The sequence below is a fragment of the Anas platyrhynchos genome, chromosome 5 (assembly GCF_047663525.1).
Source record: "Anas platyrhynchos isolate ZD024472 breed Pekin duck chromosome 5, IASCAAS_PekinDuck_T2T, whole genome shotgun sequence".
NCBI classification, from domain to species: Eukaryota; Metazoa; Chordata; class Aves; order Anseriformes; family Anatidae; genus Anas; species Anas platyrhynchos.
Genome location: NC_092591.1, coordinates 65,118,201 through 65,138,842, shown reverse-complemented (window position 1 = coordinate 65,138,842; position 20,642 = coordinate 65,118,201). Strand labels below are relative to the sequence as shown.

General features: G+C 39.0%; 1 protein-coding gene across 1 annotated transcript in view; it reads left to right on the top strand.

Annotated features, from left to right (window-relative positions):
- The window catches only part of LOC140002617 (uncharacterized), a 36,363-nt gene extending 16,035 nt beyond the window's left edge, over nt 1–20,328 (top strand). The window contains exons 7-8 of the mRNA XM_072038527.1: nt 10,670–10,838; nt 17,025–20,328. Of these exons, the coding sequence (XP_071894628.1) occupies nt 10,670–10,838; nt 17,025–19,606 (2,751 nt within the window). The 3' untranslated portion in view covers nt 19,607–20,328. The remainder of the gene's footprint in view (nt 1–10,669; nt 10,839–17,024) is intronic.
- Nucleotides 20,329–20,642: the final 314 nt, after the last annotated feature.

Below are 20,642 nucleotides of genomic sequence, written 5' to 3'. Positions count from 1 at the left end.
CTGCCCGGGGGGAGCCTTCGGTCCCCTCAGCGCTAGGGTGGGCTGAAGGGGCGGCGGGGACCCTCCTGTGTTGGCATACTGCTCTCTGAAAAGAGTACTCACTTCTGGTAACTTTTCCAAACGCGCACCAGAAACAGCGCCCATCAGAAGATGGTGCTGGCTGGGGGGCATGCTCGCCTTGCAGCTGAGGCAATGGACTCATATGAGGCAGTGAGCTGCTGCCAGAAAAGGCAGTCCTGCTCCTTCCCCGCGCTCGGCTGTGTGCTCCTGCCCTCCTGTGCATTGGATACAAGAGCTGTGCAAGGACAGCGTGAGTTGGTGCAGCTGGATTGTCTGGCAGAACACTAATCCTGTCAGTAAACCAAAAAAATCTGTCAGGGCCTATCCATTTTGTCATAGTCAAAATGGGATATGAGGGTGTTTTATTTTTTTTTTTAAGATGAGGTTGTTAACATATGTAGGTGTCATGGTTCCGCTCGAGTGGGCAGCCGAGCTCCACCACAGCCGCTCTCTCACTCCCCCTCCTCAAAGAGGAATGGGGAGAAAATATGTGAAAAGGGCTCTAGGGTTGAGATAAGGTCAAGAAAATCACGCAATAATTATTGTAACGGGCAGAACAGATTCAGCATTAGAAGATAGATAGTAAGATTTATTGCTCGTTACTAATAAGTGAGAGAAGTGAGAAACAAAGGAAAGAAACCAAAAGCACCTTCCCCCCCCTCCACCCTCTTCCACCTCCTCCCCCCGAGCGGCGCAGGGGAAACGGGGGAATGGGGGTTATGGTCAGTCTACAGCACTTCTTCTCTGCCGCTCCTTCTCGGTCACTCTCGTCCCCTGTGCTGTGGGGTCCCACCCACGGGATACAGTCCTTGATGAACTGATCCGGCGTGGGCTTCCCACAGGCAGCAGCTCTTCCAGAACTGCTCCAGATATGGGTCCATACCATGGGGTCCATCCCTCAGGAGAAAACTGCTCCAACCTGGCTCCCCCACGGGCAGCAGCTCCTGCCAGGTCACCTGCTCCTGCGTGGGCTCCTCTCCACGGGCTACAGGTCCGGCCCGGAATCTGCTCCAGCAGGGGTCTTCCACAGGCGGCAGCCTCCGTCGGTGCAGGGCCACCTGCTCCACCGTGGTCTCCTCCACGGGCTGCAGCGTGGAACCCTGCTCCACCGTGGTACTCCATGGGCTGCAGGGGGACATCCTGCTTCACCATGGGCCTCACCACAGGCCGCAGGGGACTTCTGCTCCGGCGCCTGGAGCACCTCTCCCCCTCCTTCTACACTGACCTTGGCACCTGCAAGGCTGTTTCTCACTCCCTTGACTCTCCCGGCTGCTGTGTGGCGCAGCGTTTTTTCCCTGTCTTAAATATGCTCTCACAGAGGCGCAAAGCAACATCGCTTATTGGCTCAGATCTGGAAAACAATGGGGCCCTTCCCAAAAATGGGGCGGCTTCTAGATCTTTCTCACAGAAACCACCCCTATGGCCCCCTGCTACCAAAACCTTGCCACGTAAACCCACTACAGTAGGATGTAAGTACCTTCAATACTTTGTCAAAACACACACACCACTTCACTATCCTTCAAATGTAGTGAGGTGTCCTGCAGATTTGAGAAAGTACTTCACAGGTGTTCTGAAACACCGAATAGCCTATGTAGTGTAGGTATCTTTTACTACATGCAGAATCCCTGCCAGCAAGTAGTTAGGTAGACAGTTGTAATTATAAAGTAGTGTTTTAGTTTGTGAGACTGTTAGACTTCCATGAGGCTGAAATATCTGCTCATTTTCTGTTGGCTAAAGAAGCATTGAGTTCTGTGCTCTACTGTAGAAACATTTCAAAATAGCCATGACGTGAACTGGCAGAATAAAGGATGCTTGTGCATCTTTCTTCTTGAACCCATACTGATGCTGCTGCCTATCAACCCTGGGAACTTCAATCTACCTTTGTGCTAGTGCCATTTATTTATTTATTTTACATGTATATAGTTTTACCATGATATAGCCGTTGGAACACAGGAAGGTTTGGGGCACGGATATATTTTTTATACACACAATATCTTAACTGCTGTTCTTAGTTCTATCAGCGTGCTTGTTAACTAATTTGAACAGATGATAAAACTGTAAGTACGGAATGTAAGCTTAGTATTTCATGTTTTGTACTTCTGCTGCAACCCAAAAGAACTAAACTCATAGCACCGAGGACCGAATTGTACTGTGGTCATTTTGAACCCTGAGCTGTGCTGTCCTGCCGCTCCGTAGTGAGACAGAGGTGCGCTGTCCCACCGGCCTGAAGAGACAAGTCTGGGCAGAAGATAAACCAGGAACCAGAAGTAGAGAAATTCTCACAACCTTATTGTACACATATTTTGGATATTCATCTTCTAGCTTTTCAAGACTGTTCATTCAAAGTAGTTCAGCTTTTTACCTCAGTGTCTTAAGTTCCAGGTGCCTCATTAGACCAAACTGAAAATGTCACTGATAGTTTCTGATCCCTGTTCTCCTTCCTGGGATAGCTCAATGCCTCCTGACGGATAGTGTAAGGTTAGTGGGGTAGGCTTTGGGAGATAATAGAAACAGAAGAGAAGTCCGTGTGAGTCCAGCTCAACATCCCCCGGGTTTGTGTTCAGTTTGTCAGTACTTGAGACCAGTCCCTAGGGAAAAGTACGGGAACAGTGGGTGAACAAGAAGTTCAATCTCTAGTAAGATCTTCACGCTCTTTGGAATGATTTAATGTAGTGTGTTTCATCTTACACTTCAGATAATTTTCACTCAGAAAGCTTTAGCAAGGCATCCACTCACAGTGGATCCACATAGCTAGTGCTTCTGCATCCTCCTCTTCACTTTGTATTCCAGGCAATGTTTAGCACCTGCTTCTCTGCCTAGCCTTATGAAAATTCAGGTACAGCATCGGTTTTATGGTTCATCTTAACCACCAGCTTGTGTATTGGTGGTGAAACATGCTGGCAGTAAGAGGCAGTGTAGTGCAGCTCGTTACAAGCTTGCGTTCTGCTGGAGGTGCCTACTACAAATGCTCAGCGTCTAACAGAATTTAACGACCGGCCAAGGTGGGAAGGCTGTTTCACTCAGAAATGAGTAGTGACATTGTTTCTTAGGTAATCCAAATCTTCCCCTTTCTGAGGTGTATTTCTATTCAAACAGTATGCTGTTAGAGGATTTCTTGAACTGGGCGAACTGGGCTTCAGAAGGGCGCTCCCTACCTTTGTCCCCCTCAAGTCTGAGAAAAATCGGTTGTTAGACCCTTCCTGATAATGTCTGCTCTCACTGTAGCAGGTATGGAAGACCAAAAGGGTCCATTTGGTTTGTGGTGAAATTAACCAAAGTTGAATTTCTGCATCCTTCTCGGGAAGCACATAGCTCTCTGCAGATGGGGCTGTGGGACTAATTCTGATTACAAGACCTTGCTAGCTAAAAACATCAGATAATAATTAAAAAATTAAGAAATCACAAACTGGTCAGTAGTCAAATGCAGATTTATGAGGAGAAAAAAGACTTTTGGGGAATTAACTTTAGCTTTTCTAATCAGAACAACTTCATCTCAGGAGTTGTTTCTTGGTTTCCCTCGGAACCTTTGTGCTGTCACAACAAATGTGTCACGGTAACTCTGCCCACGGTAACTCTGATGTCCTGTAAACGAGACTTCTGGCAAACTGAAGTGGAGCACATCACGTTTGCTGGATGGAGAGTGTGTTTTGGCTTATTACGTTTTGCTGAACTGTTCCCGTCAGTGCCAAAATGTGGACAGGTGAAATGCAACCTACAGAAATGCTTGTTTTTAAAGTCCTGTGCAATTATAACTTCAGTATATGGAGTCTTCGCTTGTAATTTGTAAATTTTCTTGTGCATTATGTGTATTGTCAATATATTGATGTTAGAAAAAACATTAAATGGCAGTTTGGGATATTGTGAATGGAATAGTTGGTGGGAATTAAATAGCCGCAGTTTGAGCAATGGTTTTAATATTTAATTATTAAATATTATAGTATTAAATCTAGAGTTTAACTGGAAAGTAAATGAGAAGATCTGATAGTTTATAGCGACAGTGTGATACTCATACTAGCAACCAAATGGCTTGAACGTATATATACTTTGTGAAAATGTTTGTTTGTTTATTTTGAAGTTTAATCATGAAGTCCAACTCAGGAATCTTTGAAGGTGGTGTCTTTTTTTTTTTTTTTAATTTTCTTGCATAGCTTGTGACTGAGATTTTCAACCTTTACAACCAAAATGCAACTCTTTTAAACTCTTCAGACAGTCTCTGAGAAGTGCTCTCTGCAGGATCAAAGGCAAACTTCTTCTTAAAAAAGTCAACTTTTACACATTTTTTAAAAAGGCTTTAAAAATGGATGGCTTAAATTATATACTTGGTAGTTCTCCAGAGGTATTTCACAGACTTCCTTATAGGTTGACAGCTGGTCTTCATAAACAGGAAGTTATAATGTTAAGCATTTAATACTGCATTTTCTTCTTTGTTTTAACAGCTACTGCATCTGGAAGTAGTCAAGCAAAAACACAAGCTAGCCCTATCCAGTCGCAGCCCAACTCGCAGATTCGACAATATATTCGTCAGTCCCTAAAAGAAATGTTATGGAAGAGGTGGGTGGGAATTCAAAGCACTTATTTTATATAGGAAACTACAACTAGAAGTAAAGGGTTAGCCTGCAGAGTTTTGTTTCTTTCTTGCTAAGTGATACTAAGGGATTTAATTTGTGCTAGAAATTACTACAAGTATTTTTAGCATTAGAGCTTTATTAAAAATAAAAAATCTGATGCCAAATAATTGGGCATGTGAAAAAGCCTTTAAAAAAACGTCACTATCCCATTTGTAGTGAGAGACAATTACAGTTGAAGAATTAAATCACAGCATAGAGATGTTTATAATGCAGGTGACCTGAAGCTGATATCTGGCAATGGTGGTGTTTGGAGATGTAGGGGTTGTACGAAGCATAGTGTAGGGAATATCACAGTGAAAGGTTGCAAGGGCTTGCTGAGGCAGAGGTTCCTTCTTCTCCCAAAGTTAGCAACTGTATTACTTTTTTTTTTTTTTTTTTTTTTTTTAAAAAAAAAAAAAAAAGCTGAAACATTGTCCCACAAATATTAAAGCTCTTGTCAGCTGTCAAGACTTAGGCCACTGTGCTCTGGTAGTGTCTCTGAAATAGAAATGCTGTTCACAGTGGAGGGTCTAAGATTAAAACTGAAGTGTTTTAGCTCCCTCAGTAGCTCATGACAAAAAACAACAACAGAAAACTAATTGCAGTGTCACGAGTAGGAGGATTTGTAAGGACTGACCTGGCTTCAGTTCGTTAAGGCTGTCTTCCGTGGTCTTCTGTAGACAGTAGCAAAAGGTTGCCATTGTTGACATTTTGAGGTCCTGAGATAGACTTTGGCTTTGAAATGTGTTTTAAGGAAGTCCTCACTGAGTGAATAAAAGCGTGGTTAACTCCTTCCTCTGAAAATTTAGTTTTTATGAATGCTGCCTGAAGAATTTGTGCCTAACGTAAATGCGCATACCCTTTCTTGTTTTTAACAGAGTCAATGATAGTGATGATCTGGTCATGACAGAGAGTGAAGTAGGGGAAGTAGCACTCAATATTGAAAAGGAGGTGTTTAATTTGTTTCAAGTTACGGACAACCGATACAAGAGTAGATACCGTAGAATCCTGTTCGATCTCGACGACCCAAAAAATCAGGTTTGGAATTTACTTAAACAGTAAACGTACTGAAATATATTCTGTTTTTTAAATAATACATCAATATGTAGTTTCAAGAGAGAGACTTATGAATTATGCTCTAAAAAATTGTTTGAAAGCCATTCAAATATTAAATAATCCAGTTGGAATGGAAGTCCAGTTGGATCGCGTGTATTTATTAAGATTGGCCTTTGTAGCGAAATATTTGTTTATTGAATGGCATTCTTAGAAAAAAAATAAATGTTTTTCTTCTGTGACGTTCTGTGGTTTGTATGGGAGACCACTTGTGTACATGATAATTTATCTTTTAAAGGAAAAAGAAGCTGGTGCAGATGGGAATAGTGACTAGACAACGTAATTTCTTTAAAAAAAATTCTACTATAGATATGAAACAGGAGTGGCAGTTCATCTCTCGAAATTCCTGTTCAGTAGAATTGATAGTATATTTTATGGTAATGTGGAAAATTCATACTTCATGATGATTTCATCATTAGTTTCTGGTTGCTGCACCGTGCTAAGTTTTCTTAAGATTAACTGGCATTTTTAATAGGGAATTAAGAAACCTGAAAGGGTTTTGACAGTCCAGCACTGCAAATCATGTTAGTTGCTTAAGTTATTCAGCATGGCAACAAAGTGTGGTTTTTTTTGGTTTTTTTTAGGGACTTCTTCATCGTGTTCTTCGTGGAGAAATCTCACTGTCAAAACTAGTGAGAATGAAACCCGAAGAACTTGTATCTAAAGAACTGTTTGTATGGAAGGAGAAACCAGCCAAAGCGGTAAGCAATACGATTCTCCAGTGTGTCCTTAGATATGAACTAACAGTAACTTTACCAGCCCTTACCACCCATAATTAATATATTGTTTTCTTCCTAATGAAATATGAATAACGTAAGCTTTTTCTCTTCCACTAGCCAACTGATAAGAAAATACAAAATAAAATTATAAAATCAGTATGCAGACTTGTTACTAAAGTGTTTTTGTTTCTCTCAGATGTTAGAGTCAAGAAACAAATCACACGAGATCAAGAAAGCAGCTGTAAAACGGGAACAAGTGCCAGATGTAAATATGGAAGACTCTCCCCCGGTGTCTGATTCTGATGTAAGTATTAGCTATTGCTTTAGCATGGAGGTGCCAAGGGAGATAAATGCTAACTAGGGCCTCAAATTTTGTATCAGAAATGCAGGTTGTTTCAATGAACTGTAAGAATATCACCTAGTAGGTGCGCTATGAGCATTTTCCTTTTGGTTTGAAGGAATGCAACAACCTAATATCGGGCATATATCGCATGTGCTTCTAAAATATCAGATGATGCGTGTTTTTCAGACCTTTGCCTCAGTTTACAGCAAAATCTTAGCCAATTGTTTCCCCCCCCAAAAATGTGATCAGTATTACAATTCTGTATTCTCAGGAAGCAGTTAATGTGATAGTATCTACTTCAGAATTACATGAAATGAAATGAGGACAAATACTATTTGAGAACTCTGTTTGACATGATATTCTTAAACAAATGATAAAAGGGGAAGAATAGTTCAAAATTCCATCTTTTTGTCAGTGCTGCTCAGAGCAGTAGTTCTGCACAGCCCTTAATATCTTTTTAAAGAACTGGAATTAACGGTTTCAAAAGTATTTTTTTATGATTGAATTTAGCAATCAACCAGAATGTTTTCTGTGTTTGTTCATTTCCAGGAGCAGCAGAAGTCAACCCAAACTGTACAAAATGTAAATAGTGCTCCTTCTCTAGACGTTTTTAGCAGTATGTGTAAGGATACAACAAATGAACATCGAGCCCATCTTTTTGACCTGAACTGCAAAATCCGTACAGGTATCTACAGTGTTGACTTTGTCTGAAGTAAAAGGATTATTAAGAGCATTGCTTGCTTACTTGTTTTTCTCTTCAGACCTTTTCATTGTTAAATAGTAATCAAAAACACTTTAAAATTAATTTTGTAGGTCAGATTTCAGCATCTGAAGATGAATTACCACCGAAGAAGATAAAATTAATGGCTTCTGCTAAAAAAGCAGTGTCAAAATCTAAACCAGAAGTTCAGCGAAAATATGAAAGTTCTGCACCAGCAGCAGCAGCGGAGCCTGCTAAAGAGGCAGCCTCTGAAAACACAGAGGAAACCGAAGTTGCACCTGCAGCAGAAGCAGTTTCCCAGTCAAGCTTAGAAAGGACTTACATTCCTACAACCCAAGGCCATGACAACACAGATACTTCATCTGAAGAACCTTCGACTTTTTCTGCCTCTTGCACTGGTGCAGTTGTCACAACTGTAACAGTTTCTGGCCGAGAGCCTAGAACACCAATGAGCGGCTCCTCTGGTACTACGACCACAGCCCTGCGTTCTGGTACTGCATCTGGTGAAGTTTTAACAGGGGAGACAAAGCAGGAAATGTCAAAACCAGTTATGACTGTCCCCAAATCAATATTAACAAAGCCATCGTCCTCAGCAGATCCAAGATACTTAGCTGTTCATCAGTCACCCAATATCAGGTGTGTATATTTAATAGTAAGCTAAGCCACTGAATCTCTGGTCTCGCTATGTTCAGTTTGTTTGTCCCCCTTTGCTTCTTACCCTCCCCTGCCAATAATCAAAAGGCATGTTCAACTTTCAATGCGATTACCTGAACTTTAAATTTTTAATTTGTCATCTCCTTGTTTAACTTCTCTAGTTGGTAAAATTTTCTGAGCATCGTTATATATTGACAGTAAAAATTCTTCAATGTGTTTTAACAGATAAATAAAACTTATAAGATATTTGACTTTAAATCTGCATGTGCATTCAAATATATTAAGTGTTTGTGAGGGTTGGTTTAAAGCTGCTCCAGACTTTCATCCTATATTGGATGAAAGTGGAAAACATTAACAAAGCATTTACTAAGGCTTCTGTTACTTGCTTTTTTAAAATAAAGTAATTGATCAATAAGAGGAGGGAAGAAAAGAAGAAGAAGGAAGCATTCTTACTGTGCTCTATAACGTTTCTCTTTTGGATTTGTTTTGCAGCGTTGCTGAGCCACGCTCACCTCAAGGCAGCGATACTTCTCTCTTCCTCTCTCGCCTCAACACCATTTGGAAAGGATTTATTAATCTGCAGAGTGTGGCCAAATTTATCACTAAAGCATATCCTGTCTCCGGGTGCTTTGATTATCTTAGTGAGGTTAGCACTGACATGTTTATGCGTTTAGAATGTATTGCAGTTCCTGTTGTTAGAAAGGCTGGGGTCACTGTGTATGGTGTTATATTGGACGTGTAACAAAAAAAAAAATTGCATCCCTTTAGTAATCTCCTTTAGTAATAGGAACAGTAGCCTGAGGCAGGGGGGAGGAGAGAAAGCCTTTTAAAAAAAATTCCTCACGTATTTGTGAAGAATTCTCATGTCTGTTAATATGTTTCTATATATGTTAGTATCTAACATAGAATAATAGCTTGATTTCAAGATCAGGTTTTGACGAGAAGCATCATCAGCATGTGTTTTGAAAGAGATGCCTTGTTCTGCTCACAAACAGATGGATGGATCACTGATGTGATCTATTAGAAAAGTTTGGCCATTTATTAAAAATATCATCCTTTGATTAACTTTGATGCAACTGCTTTTCTATTTTGGGAGGGTGTACATTCAACTAATTAGGTAGTATGACAGCTTGTGATGAAACAACTGAGCAGTTACTTAACTTCTCTGAAGAAGTGTATTTGTTGTGATTGAGGGTTTCAGGCGTGTAGTTTAGGTCTTTTCTTAGGAGGGTTGGTGGCTCTCTTGTTGTTTTTGCTAAAACAGGTTTCACTGTCATCATGACAGGAAGCTAACTAGAATTCATATGGGTGCAAAAATTTCAGATCAATTGAAAGCGTAGATAAAAGCTATACTACATATAACAGGTTCCCTGTAAAAGCAAAGCTAACAAATAGAATCGGCTGATAGGCATACAAAAGTATTTGACCTTCCACTGCTATCTTCGTCAGGCAGTGCTTTTTCCGTTTTGTGTGTACTGCCAGCCTTCCAGTAATATGCCATAATGAACTCCTTGCGTTTTGGAAACAGCCTGTCTGAAATTAGGAATGTATATGTGCAAGTTCAGTAAAACATAGTACTGTATTATCGCCTAAGCTACTGGGATGGGGCAATCTGTGCTGGTTCAAAACTGTAGCCTCTCTTTCCTTTTCTTATACGACCATGTAATGCTTCTTGTTTAGGATTTACCAGACACGATTCAGATTGGTGGGAAGATCTCACCGAAGGCAGTCTGGGATTATGTTGGCAAACTCAAATCTTCACTTTGTAAGGTATTTACTTAAAATCCTTTGGAAAACCAGGAAGAAATATACAGCAGCTTTTGATAGAATTTCCTTGTTACTAATTTATATTGATGTCGATCATACCTAGAAAACTCCTGCTACCACTTATTCCATTGAAATTTTTGATTTATTGAAGAAACAGGTTTGCCTGTTGAGCTGCCAATCGTCTTTCCCCTGTGTAGTAGTTAAACATTCATACAACCTATTGTTTTTTAATGATTGAATATAAACAATCTATTTATTCAGTTACTGAAGATAGAAATTCAATTTTAAAAGACTAGGAAATTATTAGTAAGTGTATGTAATAAATTTTACTACTAAAACCCTTATGGATTTAGTAAAAATGAAGCCCAGTATGCAAATATAATCTAAGAATTTTCCATTTCTTTCATAATTATTTGAATATTCTGAACCTAAAGAGGTGTAGCTTGATGTGAGATACGTAAATAGTTGGTCTTTCTGAAAATGACAAAATTGATTCTGGTTTAATATTACCAATTGAATGACAGTATTTTCTTAAATCTTGGTTTAAAGCTGCTCCAGACTTTCATCCTATATTGGATGAAAGTGGAAAACGATTTTATTTGCTGATGTGTTACAGGTTGAATTTTTCCACTTTGATTTTGTATTTCAGGAATTGTTTTTGATTCGTTTGATTCATTTCCATCCTGCCACAGAAGAAGAAGAAGTTGCCTATATCTCTCTCTACTCCTATTTTAGCAGTCGTCGTTGTTTTGGTGTTGTAACTAATAACAACAGACATGTCAAGAATCTCTACCTGATCCCACTGAGTTCTAAGGACCCAATTCCTTCCAACCTCTTGCCCTTTAAGGGACCAGGTAAGCACAAAATTTAGGGGAGGTTAACTGCTAGGTAAAATTACAAAACGAGTAAATCAGAGACCAATTGGTTTTGAATGTTTAATGTAAGCAGAATTAAAAAATACATAATTTTATAAAAACATTTTAAAAGTGTGCATATAGGAAAAAATTGCAAAGTCAATCATCTCAAGGTGACATGGTCTGAAACTCACATAGCCTTTCCAACAAGATAAATCTCTGCTGTTAGGAGGATTTGTTTACCCATCAAATGGAGTACATAGAACAGCCACTATATTGAGACAAACAAGCAAACATTATCAGAACATTCAACCGACCCTACTTTCAACAACCCATAAATCCACCAAGTTTTAGGTCCCTACAAGCCATGTGCTGTCCCCTAAATCACATAGGAGACTCTTATCCCACGGAGCAGTCAAGAAATCTCTGAAGACAAAGGTAACGTTTATGGTTTCACTACATTGTTGTTATCTCATGGTATGTATTACGCTGTGCATGCAATATGCATGTACACGGGGTCTGAAATATTCTGTGCTACCTGGATCAAGTTCCAGACAAATCACTGACTTCAGAACATTGGTTTGCCTGGGAGCAGGCAAATTCCTTTTGCGTAGGTGGCAGACAGTAGGTGGTATAGGTTGGTATATATTACGCTCTTCTATTTTTAGTTAGAGTTATCAGCAGTAATGTATGGCTCGAATTTGCTCCATCTTTGTGCATTGAACATGGAAACAGAAGAAATGAGAATGAATTCAGATGTGAAACACCTTTATATTACAAAATTTGAAGTCACCTTCATCTGAGGATGGAGGCGGTGCATATGCTTAGTTTCCAAATAAGTACCTTTTTTCATATAGAGTAACAGGTTGAGGAGCTTAAGAGCTACAGGTTACAATGAAGGCAATACTTCATTGTTGTAAGGATGGTTTGCAAAATACTAAACAGCGCAAAATAATTACACACTAAAACATGTAAGGAGCTGACCTTTCTGACAAGCTGACTGTCCTCTGCTACCCAAATACAAGTTTAGGACTAAACTCAATAAAGCATTCTCAGGGCTTATATTCATAAACAGAGGTGTGTTCTGCCTGGCCAGGTTTTCACATGTTAATGGCATACGACTCAAAAAACAATAACAAAAAAACACCACCAACAAGTAATGTAATGCTAGGAAAATACTCTTCTTTCCTGCATGAAATTGCAAAGGGCGCTTGCTTTGTGTTCTTGGACAAGATTTTTCTCATACACTCTGAGCCTGTCTTAACCTGCTCTAGGGAAGCATTTAAATGATCTTCCCCTCCTTGCATTCTTGAGCAAACATAGGCTGTCCTTGTACATTATCTTTTATATTTCTGTTGTAGATTTCATTTCAAATGAAGCTTTTAAAGTGGAGGCCTGGCAAAAGTAGACAGACTTGTTAGTATTAGTATAGAAATGAGGAATGTCAGGCTGGTTTTTACAAAATGTAAATAGGAAAAGTTCTTTCAAAACTGGAGGTAATTGCCCAGAAGAAACATAGGTATAAACACTTGCAGGCATGTATTAATACCGCAGCGTAAAAGACTTGTAATACATACTTGTTACTGACATCTGACGGAATTTACTGTTTTTTATACCCAATAAAGATATTTTTTGGAAAGTGGTCATTGTATCCTTAAATTTGTGTACCTTCAAATAGAGTTTAGCAAGTACTCAAAAAACATGACAGTGTAAGATACTTTGATAAATATGACTGGGGGCGGGAGGAGGGGGAGGACAATAATCCCATCACTCCAGAAGTCCTAGCTGGAAGATATTCCAGCTGTATCAACCAGCTCCATCAGGTGCATACGGATTATGAATCTGTTATGAATCCTGTTTTCTGATGGACTGGATTTGGAACACAACTGAGGACCTCTGACCTGCTGTAGTGCCTAGAAGATCTACAAAACTTTGTCATGGGTGATATAAATATAGAGGAACGTGGAAGGATATTCACATTTATTCACTTCAACCACCTCAGATATTTATTACCAGATATTATCTGTTGGTGGGATGTTCAGCATTGTGTTTTTGTTTTTTTTTTTTTTTCTGGTAGTTTACTGTATGTGAATTTGTTTGTCTCGTTTCACATACACACAACACTATTTAGCACTTTCATCTGTAGATCTGAAAACACTTTGAAAAAAAATTAAAAGGTATAATCAGTCATTATTAGCACTAGGAAGACGCACTTATGGAGGGATTTATTGGCAATGTTGGAAATGTATCGGGTACCATACCTATTTAAAATAGAAGAATTTTAATTTAAAAAGTGTATCAGCAGAGGGCATGCCGCAGTATCTCTTCCGTTAGTTTAAGCTTGGAAGCGTTCTTAAGTATGAAGGCATGAAATCTCTTCAAGATATTTAGAGTACTCATAGCAGTATGGAAAGCAGCAGTAGTAGAACAACATATTTTTGATGTCAGCCACTCCCATTCAGCAAATGTACCGTAATGTGCAGCAGTGTTACAGCGGTGGAAGTGATCTCTATCACTGAATCCAGATACACCAACTTGATAGTTTTCAATCATGCTTTCACAATTAACTGGGACAAGTATTTAAACGGCGTGTTGATAATGATTACAGCTTTGCTTGTATTGGTCTCTGCAGTTAAAAGTGTGGCATAGGTCTGTTCCCTAAGTTTTGCCATCAGTGTACAGAAATTAGGGATGTATCCTTAGTGGTACAGTTAACTTCCTAGCAGCTGCGGATGGTAGGGACAATATGTGGCCATTACGTAGATAAATACTGCAAAACTGATTTCATGAAAATAAAAAACGTATTTAACGAAAAAAAAAAAATTAATCCCATAGTAATATTTAATACATCTTGTTTAAATAGATTTAATTACAGGATGTAACTTGATAACACCATCGTGGTCTTCAAATGCAGAATGCATTTAACAATATTTTATAAATAATTTAGCATCAAAAGCTACTAACATAGCTTGCAGCACTTAAAATGCTTGCTTGTGAAAGATAGTTATTGAGCAATAGTTGGAGACTGCAGCCAACATTTTCATTTAGTTATTACCTAAAATTAGGCACTTAACCTATTTATGGATATTGAAACCTATTTACGGATATGGAAATGGAATGGGACTGAGCTTTGAAGTGCTGGTCTGGCTGTATATTTCCATCCAAAAGAAGCACTTACTGTGTGATCGCTTTGGATTGAATGAATTTAGAAACTGGGTTAGGCATCTGTTGAAAACTACAGTATCAAAATGTAAAATTGTAATGGATTTCTTCTCTGACCAAACTAAACAGATTCAGTTATAACCGTTGTTAATTTAGCTTTGGAATTTATCTTGAACGTGTGTTTAAGTTTTACTCTGATTTTATTAGCGACGATCTCTGTCTCTTACAGGGATTCAGAACTGTTTTTCTATCTTTTTGCTGTTAATTTTAGATACACAGTCCAATAGATTTTTGAAACCTGCTCGTTTCAATTAGTCAGTGTTTGAGATGCATGTTGTGACTAGTTGGATAAATCACAGGTCTCTGCAGAAGGGCAGATAACCAATACGTTAACGACAGAAGAACAGTGAATGCTTACGAGGAGTTGTAGGGTGAACACAGATTTGAGAGATCCTCTGCACGGGTCGATGCTGACCAAATGTGGAGTCCTTACTCACCTGCTGATAAAGAAAAAATGTAAAGCAGTCACTCAGAGTGAATCATACCTAACTATTGAGTCTCTTCAGAGTGTACACAGTCTTCCCAAGTAAGCTGTCTTTTGAGCTATGCCCTGATGTTATGTATTAATGTAACTTCATCTGGGGTAGTAAACTATAGTGATCAGAATTGCTAGGATTGCTTTTAGGCAGTGGGTTGAAAGGAGTTTTTAACTGGGTGAATCAAGGATTTGTGATCCTTTCCAAATAATCTTAGATTCACCAAAGATAATTACTTGTTTAGTTCCTGTCCTGCCTCCTTTCGTTGTACATCTTGCCGTCCCTGCCCTCTCACAAGGGCAATCTGTATAGAATTATAAGCAAACTAAATTATAAGCAAGTCTTAGTTTTGGTTAGTATAGCTAGGTCATTTTCTTGATGCATTGATAATTCGTGTGTGTATATATATATATTTCTAACCATGGAAGAAAGTGAAAATTGGCAACACAAAATACTGAAATACTATATCTGGAGGAAAAAACTTGGCACTGAATTTTAAATGTACAAGTAGGAAATAATATGTGCTACTAAATGAAAAATAGAAGTTTATTTAAACCAGCATGGCCAACATCCTCTCAACCACAGAACTATGTAAAACTCAAACACTGAACTTTGAAGTAATCTGAAATCAGCTGTGGAACTAGAATGCATTCAATCAAATTTCAGTGTTATTTTTTTTCAAAATACTTAAAATGAGAGCTGCTTCTGATAGGAAACTTCAAGTAGATTTTGCATTGGCCCCAATTTTTTCTGTCTTTTTGCAAAGACCTTCTAGTGAGTAACCAGATTTTGCTGGTCTCTCCATTCTGTGGCTAAAACAGGCGTGCTGCACTATTACCAGTCACAGTCAGAAGAACACAGAATTTCAGAATTTAGGCAGGTTACTGCTTAATGAAATATTTATGCTTAATGAAGCTGTGTTGAAGAAGTCATCGTCTTGATTTACCTGGTTATAATCCTCTTGCTGAGGAAACCTCACATTGAACTTAAGAAATAGGCTTACCTCATTTCATTCTTTCTTAGCGTACGTGAATATAATTTCAGCTATACAAATAAAAACAGCTGATGTAATTTTCTCATAAGATAGTAAATTTAGGAGCCCCCTTAAAACTTTGAATTCCGTTGTTTCAGCAAAGGTTCATACTTATGACTGGTAATGGCAAATAGAATTTATCTGCAACTATGGGAAGTTTGGGTTTTTGCTGGTATCAAGAAGTTTTCAGTGGCAATAATTAGTTATTTATAAGTTGTTCCTTAGTGAGCAGTTGGTTTTGTTTAGTAAGAGACTAAAGATATACATAAATTCATATATTACACCTCTTTTAAACTCTTACTTAAGGGTCATGAATATAAGGGACAGTGTAGGTTTTAGAGTCCTCATCGTATAACCACAGTAAATCTCTTTGCTGTTAGTTTCATTTCTGTATTATTGGTTCCTTGCTGGATGCAAATATTAATATGGCTCCCAAATGAGGATCTCAAGTCACTAAATCCAGAAGTTAAAATCCTCTCTTTATATGTTTTTTCTACATTTGCCACTGACTGTATGTTAAAGGATTTATTCCCTGCTCTTTATTCTGGTTGTATTTGTCTTCCACGAGCGCCTGTGGGAAATGTGAATGTACAAGGAAGGAATACAATAATGTGAAACGGACCTTCAGCTGTTTGCATTTTTCCTCTTTATGGGAAACTTTCTGGTCATTTCTGGAAATGCTTCTCCAGGGATTCAAGCCTGAAGCTTTCACAATGGAGTAATTCTGCTCACATTTCTTACTTAGGGAAGGGTCTGTGGCATCAAACTCAATTCTACAACGGTGTTAAAAGTCACCTTGATGGAATGGTGTAAATGTCAGTCCGGTATTTTAGCACAGATTAGAACAGAAATGTAATTATTAAGTTTAACAATGCCTCGTGCTTTCTTTGTAACAGAAAGTGAAGTGTTTGTTGTTGTTGTTTGTCTGTTTGTTTGTTTTAATAGCATTAGTTTTTTTCTCTTTATTTCTAGTTCTTCAATTCCAACGTAGCCCTACAGAAAGTTAGATTGCTTGTCCAGGTTTTCTCACTTATCAGTATCTCTGTGTATATAAGGTATTTGCAAAGCATTTAGAAAGGAAATATTTGATTGGGGGAGGAAGTGGACAATAATAAGTAGAAAGTAATAATACAAAAATAGGAAAACTTTCTTTAATTTTTGAACAGCAAAGACATTTACAAGGACATCTTTCAGTAAGATTCACCTGTTACTGCAATATTAAAAAAATATCAGGGAAAGAATTAAAACATTTTTAGTTACTGTATACAAATTTATATAAATAGTAATTAAATATAGACACATAGGCTTATGGGATAATGTCACTGCATGAAATTTAGAAGAACTGTTACTGTTATGACTCATAGCTGCCATTATATAAAATGATAAGTCCCTATTGAGAACACAGATAAAAAATAGTAGTTTTTTTACACATGCAATCTTTGTGTTTCCTTTCAGGTCTCGAGTCTTCACGTCCGAATTTAATTCTTGGATTGGTTATCTGTCAGAAAGGGAAGCGTCTTGCTACTACCATGGATACAGACAAAATAGAGAAAAAGCGCAGCCGAATTCAGGTGCAAGAGGAAACAGAAACATCGCTGTACTCTAAGGGGCCAGTAGCTTCTTCACAAGAAAAGAAAACTCCGAAATACACACTGTATTCGGGAGACTCAGCTGTAAGTACAACACTACCTGGATCTCCTCCACCTCCACCCCCACTTCCCGTTCCAGAAACCTCATCAGTTAAACCTTCAGTATTAAAAATACCGTCCTCGACTAAGAGTGGAACCACAAGTACTGTACCACCACCAGTTTCAGCTACCGCTTCTACAAGTGCTACTGCTACGCATTCTTCATCCTCAGAAACTACCACACCTGTTGAGTACATCCCCCAGACACTTTTTGGTAAAAAGAAGACTTTTGAACCTCTTGCTAAGGAGACTGAAACTGTCCAGTCTTCAAATCAGGAAGCTAAAGCAGCTGTGGATGGAGGTGTGTCAGCTGTTCCTTTGCTAGATCCCATTGTACAACAGTTTGGACAGATGTCAAAAGACAAAGCTATAGAAGATGAGGAGGATGACAGGCCATACGATACCGAAGAAGAAGATGATCCAGAGAAAGCTTTTGAAATGCAGACCGGTGAAAGCAAAAAACTGTATAGTGTGGAGAAGCCCAGTAACACAGCAGAACTAAAGGACGAGGCCTATGATCTGGAAGACAAAACTATCTTGGAGGAAGCAAAAGTTACGGTTGATGATTTACCTAACAAAATGTATACAGACACTAAAAACACTTCCGTGGAAACACCTGCCTCGTATGTGCCAGATTTATCTGCGTCTTCATCCTTGGTGGAACTGCAAAAAATGTTAGAAGAATTAAACAAACAATTAGAAGAGCAGAAACGACAAACTGAGGAGCAAGAAGAAGCCCTCAGACAACAACGAGCAGCTGTTGGTGTTTCAGTGGCTCACTTCTCGGTGTCTGATGCTTTAATGTCACCTCCACCAAAATCTTCCCTAATAGAGACTGAATTGTTCCATCAGGACCAAGAGGCTGCGCAAAAAGTAGATTTACCTTCATCTTCCAATCAGCAAGCACAAGTTTTAAACCAGAGCTGTGACCCTCAAGCGAGTTTTCCAAACACTTTGCAGACTTCACTTGGTAAGGAAGATAAAACTTTAATTCCTGCTACTCAGCTTAGTTACGGTGGTGATAACTGGGTTTCCAGTGAAAAGCCTCCTGCAGTGCTCCAAAAAGAGGCCCCTAATAGCAAATTTGAAAATACTGTTCAAGTTACTTTGGAAAATGTGAGTCAAGCAGTTTCTGCAGAACCTTCTACATCCAGGCCTTTACGTAAAGTGCTGCTTCCGACACCTCCAAGTACGTCTTTTCAGCCTAATTTCTCCACATCTAATGACAGTCAGTCTTTGCAAGATATGCACAAAGTATCCTGGTCAAACGAGGCAAATCCAATGTTTACTTCTCAGGAAAAGGGACCTGGTCACTTTGAACCAGACAGGGGTCTTTCTGCGGTGCAATACGAAGAACAAAGAAACCCTCAGCCTCATCAATTTGTAGAACAAACTGAATCTGCACCAGTTCAGGGTGAGGGTGGACCTCTCCCACAGCACTTTGAGGAGAACCGAGCTGGAGGTCCGTTTTCTTTGTCTGGGCAGAAAGGAGGACCTCCAGCACCACTGATGCTCAATGCACACGGAGGACCTCATGGAGCTAATTTTAGAGGCCCAGCGCCACAGTTCTCAGAAGAGCATGTTTCTCCAAATAACGATGGACAAAGAGGATCTGCCCCTGGAAGATTTGGAAGTCAAAAGGGTCCCATTCCTTCCTTATTTTCTACACAGCATGGACCACTGTCGCCACAAAATATGAAGCCAACCCCAAGACCACTCCTGGACCTTCCCAGTCATCCACCAGGCCACAGAAAGGAGACGTGGGAGGAAGCTGGGCCGTCTGCACCTCTTTCTGGTATTCCTGGGCAAGGGCCCGAGTCAGAAGGACAGTGGTCAGGATCTGACTTCCGAGAAGGCAAAAATCTTGAATTTAGAGGCCAGACATTTGAAGGGAGACAGAGAGAGAGATACGAAGGAGGAAGTAAAGACAAGGTTTTAGATCAGCCAGAGCCTCAGCAAGCAGATAATCGACAAAGCAGACCCTTTGAGGAAAGACAAAGGGATCGAGAACATGGCAGACCTTGGGAAACAGACCGTGGCAGAAACTGGAACAGAGACAGGGACTGGGAGAGACACAGAGACAAAGAATGGGATAAAAACAGAGACAGAAACCAACGTGACAGAGAACGATCAAGAAGCAGAGACAGAGATCGTGACAGAGACCGAGACCGGGATCGAAGCAGGGAAAAAGAGCGAGATCGAGACAGAGATCGAGATCGTGAAAGAGGAAAAGATCGGAAAGATCGGAGTAAAAGTAGGGAGATCAGTAAAGAGATGAAGCCAGAAACACCTAAGGAAGGTCAGAAACCAACAGAAGCAGAAGCTTCATCTTCCACTAATCAGTCATAGAACTAGAACTGCTGTTATATTTCCCATAGATAATATACACCACTGCAAGGACTGAGTCAATGTCTTCTGTATATACTGTATATTCTCACCTTTGCAAAAATGCTGTTGTAAATCTAGCCTTACAAAATGTACTGACAAATTAGCAATTTTTGAACAACTGTGAACGACAATATTCAAATAGGTAAAAGGCAAGAACATACTGGACTTTCACTTGCTGCATTTTGTGCATAATGTTTTTCTTATAAAAATTCACAGCGTTACCTGTTCTGAGATTTTGTTTTTTCTACTTGCATCTTTATCTTAAAATTTCCATTTACAGTACAGAAATGGAAAAAGTCTAAGAAGAGCCCATATTGCTTTTTAAAATTATAAAGTTATGTTTTCCAGTAACTTGAATTGTAATTTTGTAAAAGAATTTAATCAAGACCTTAGGAGCCATACTTTTACATCTCATGTATGTGATATTTTGGTGTCAAAGTTGTTCCCACAGCACACGCTTTAAACAAGGAGTCAAATATTGCTGTCTTGTTTATTTTACAATGGAAGGGTCATGCGTATTTAGGAGAAGGCTGCAGAAGAACAGTGTTACTGATTATTGGACAGAGGATTTGAAAATGGAATGTTAGAAGCTTAAAGTGCACTATCTTCCTTTTTATATACAGGTATTTTGTGTTTTGAAATCCATCTGTTAAGTGTACAACAACGAAAAAAAACGTACCTAGTTTTTCATGTGGATGAGGGGTTTTTAATTTCACATTTTTACAAACCTGCAATTAAAGAGTATATAAAAGTAGCACCTTTATAACCAGCAAAAAAATTAAAAAAATCAGACATCTATTGGCAAAGAGCTAAGACTACAAATGAATTGGTATACCAAAGGAAAGAAAAAGAAGTTTGTTAAATAAAAGAAGTTTATTAAATGGGCCATGGAATTTATTTCTTCGATTTAAATTAATTATGTGGGACATTTCTTGGGTTTTCTTTTGGCAGAACCTTGCTGGAAATTTAAGAAATGTCTCCATTTTCCTGTACTTTC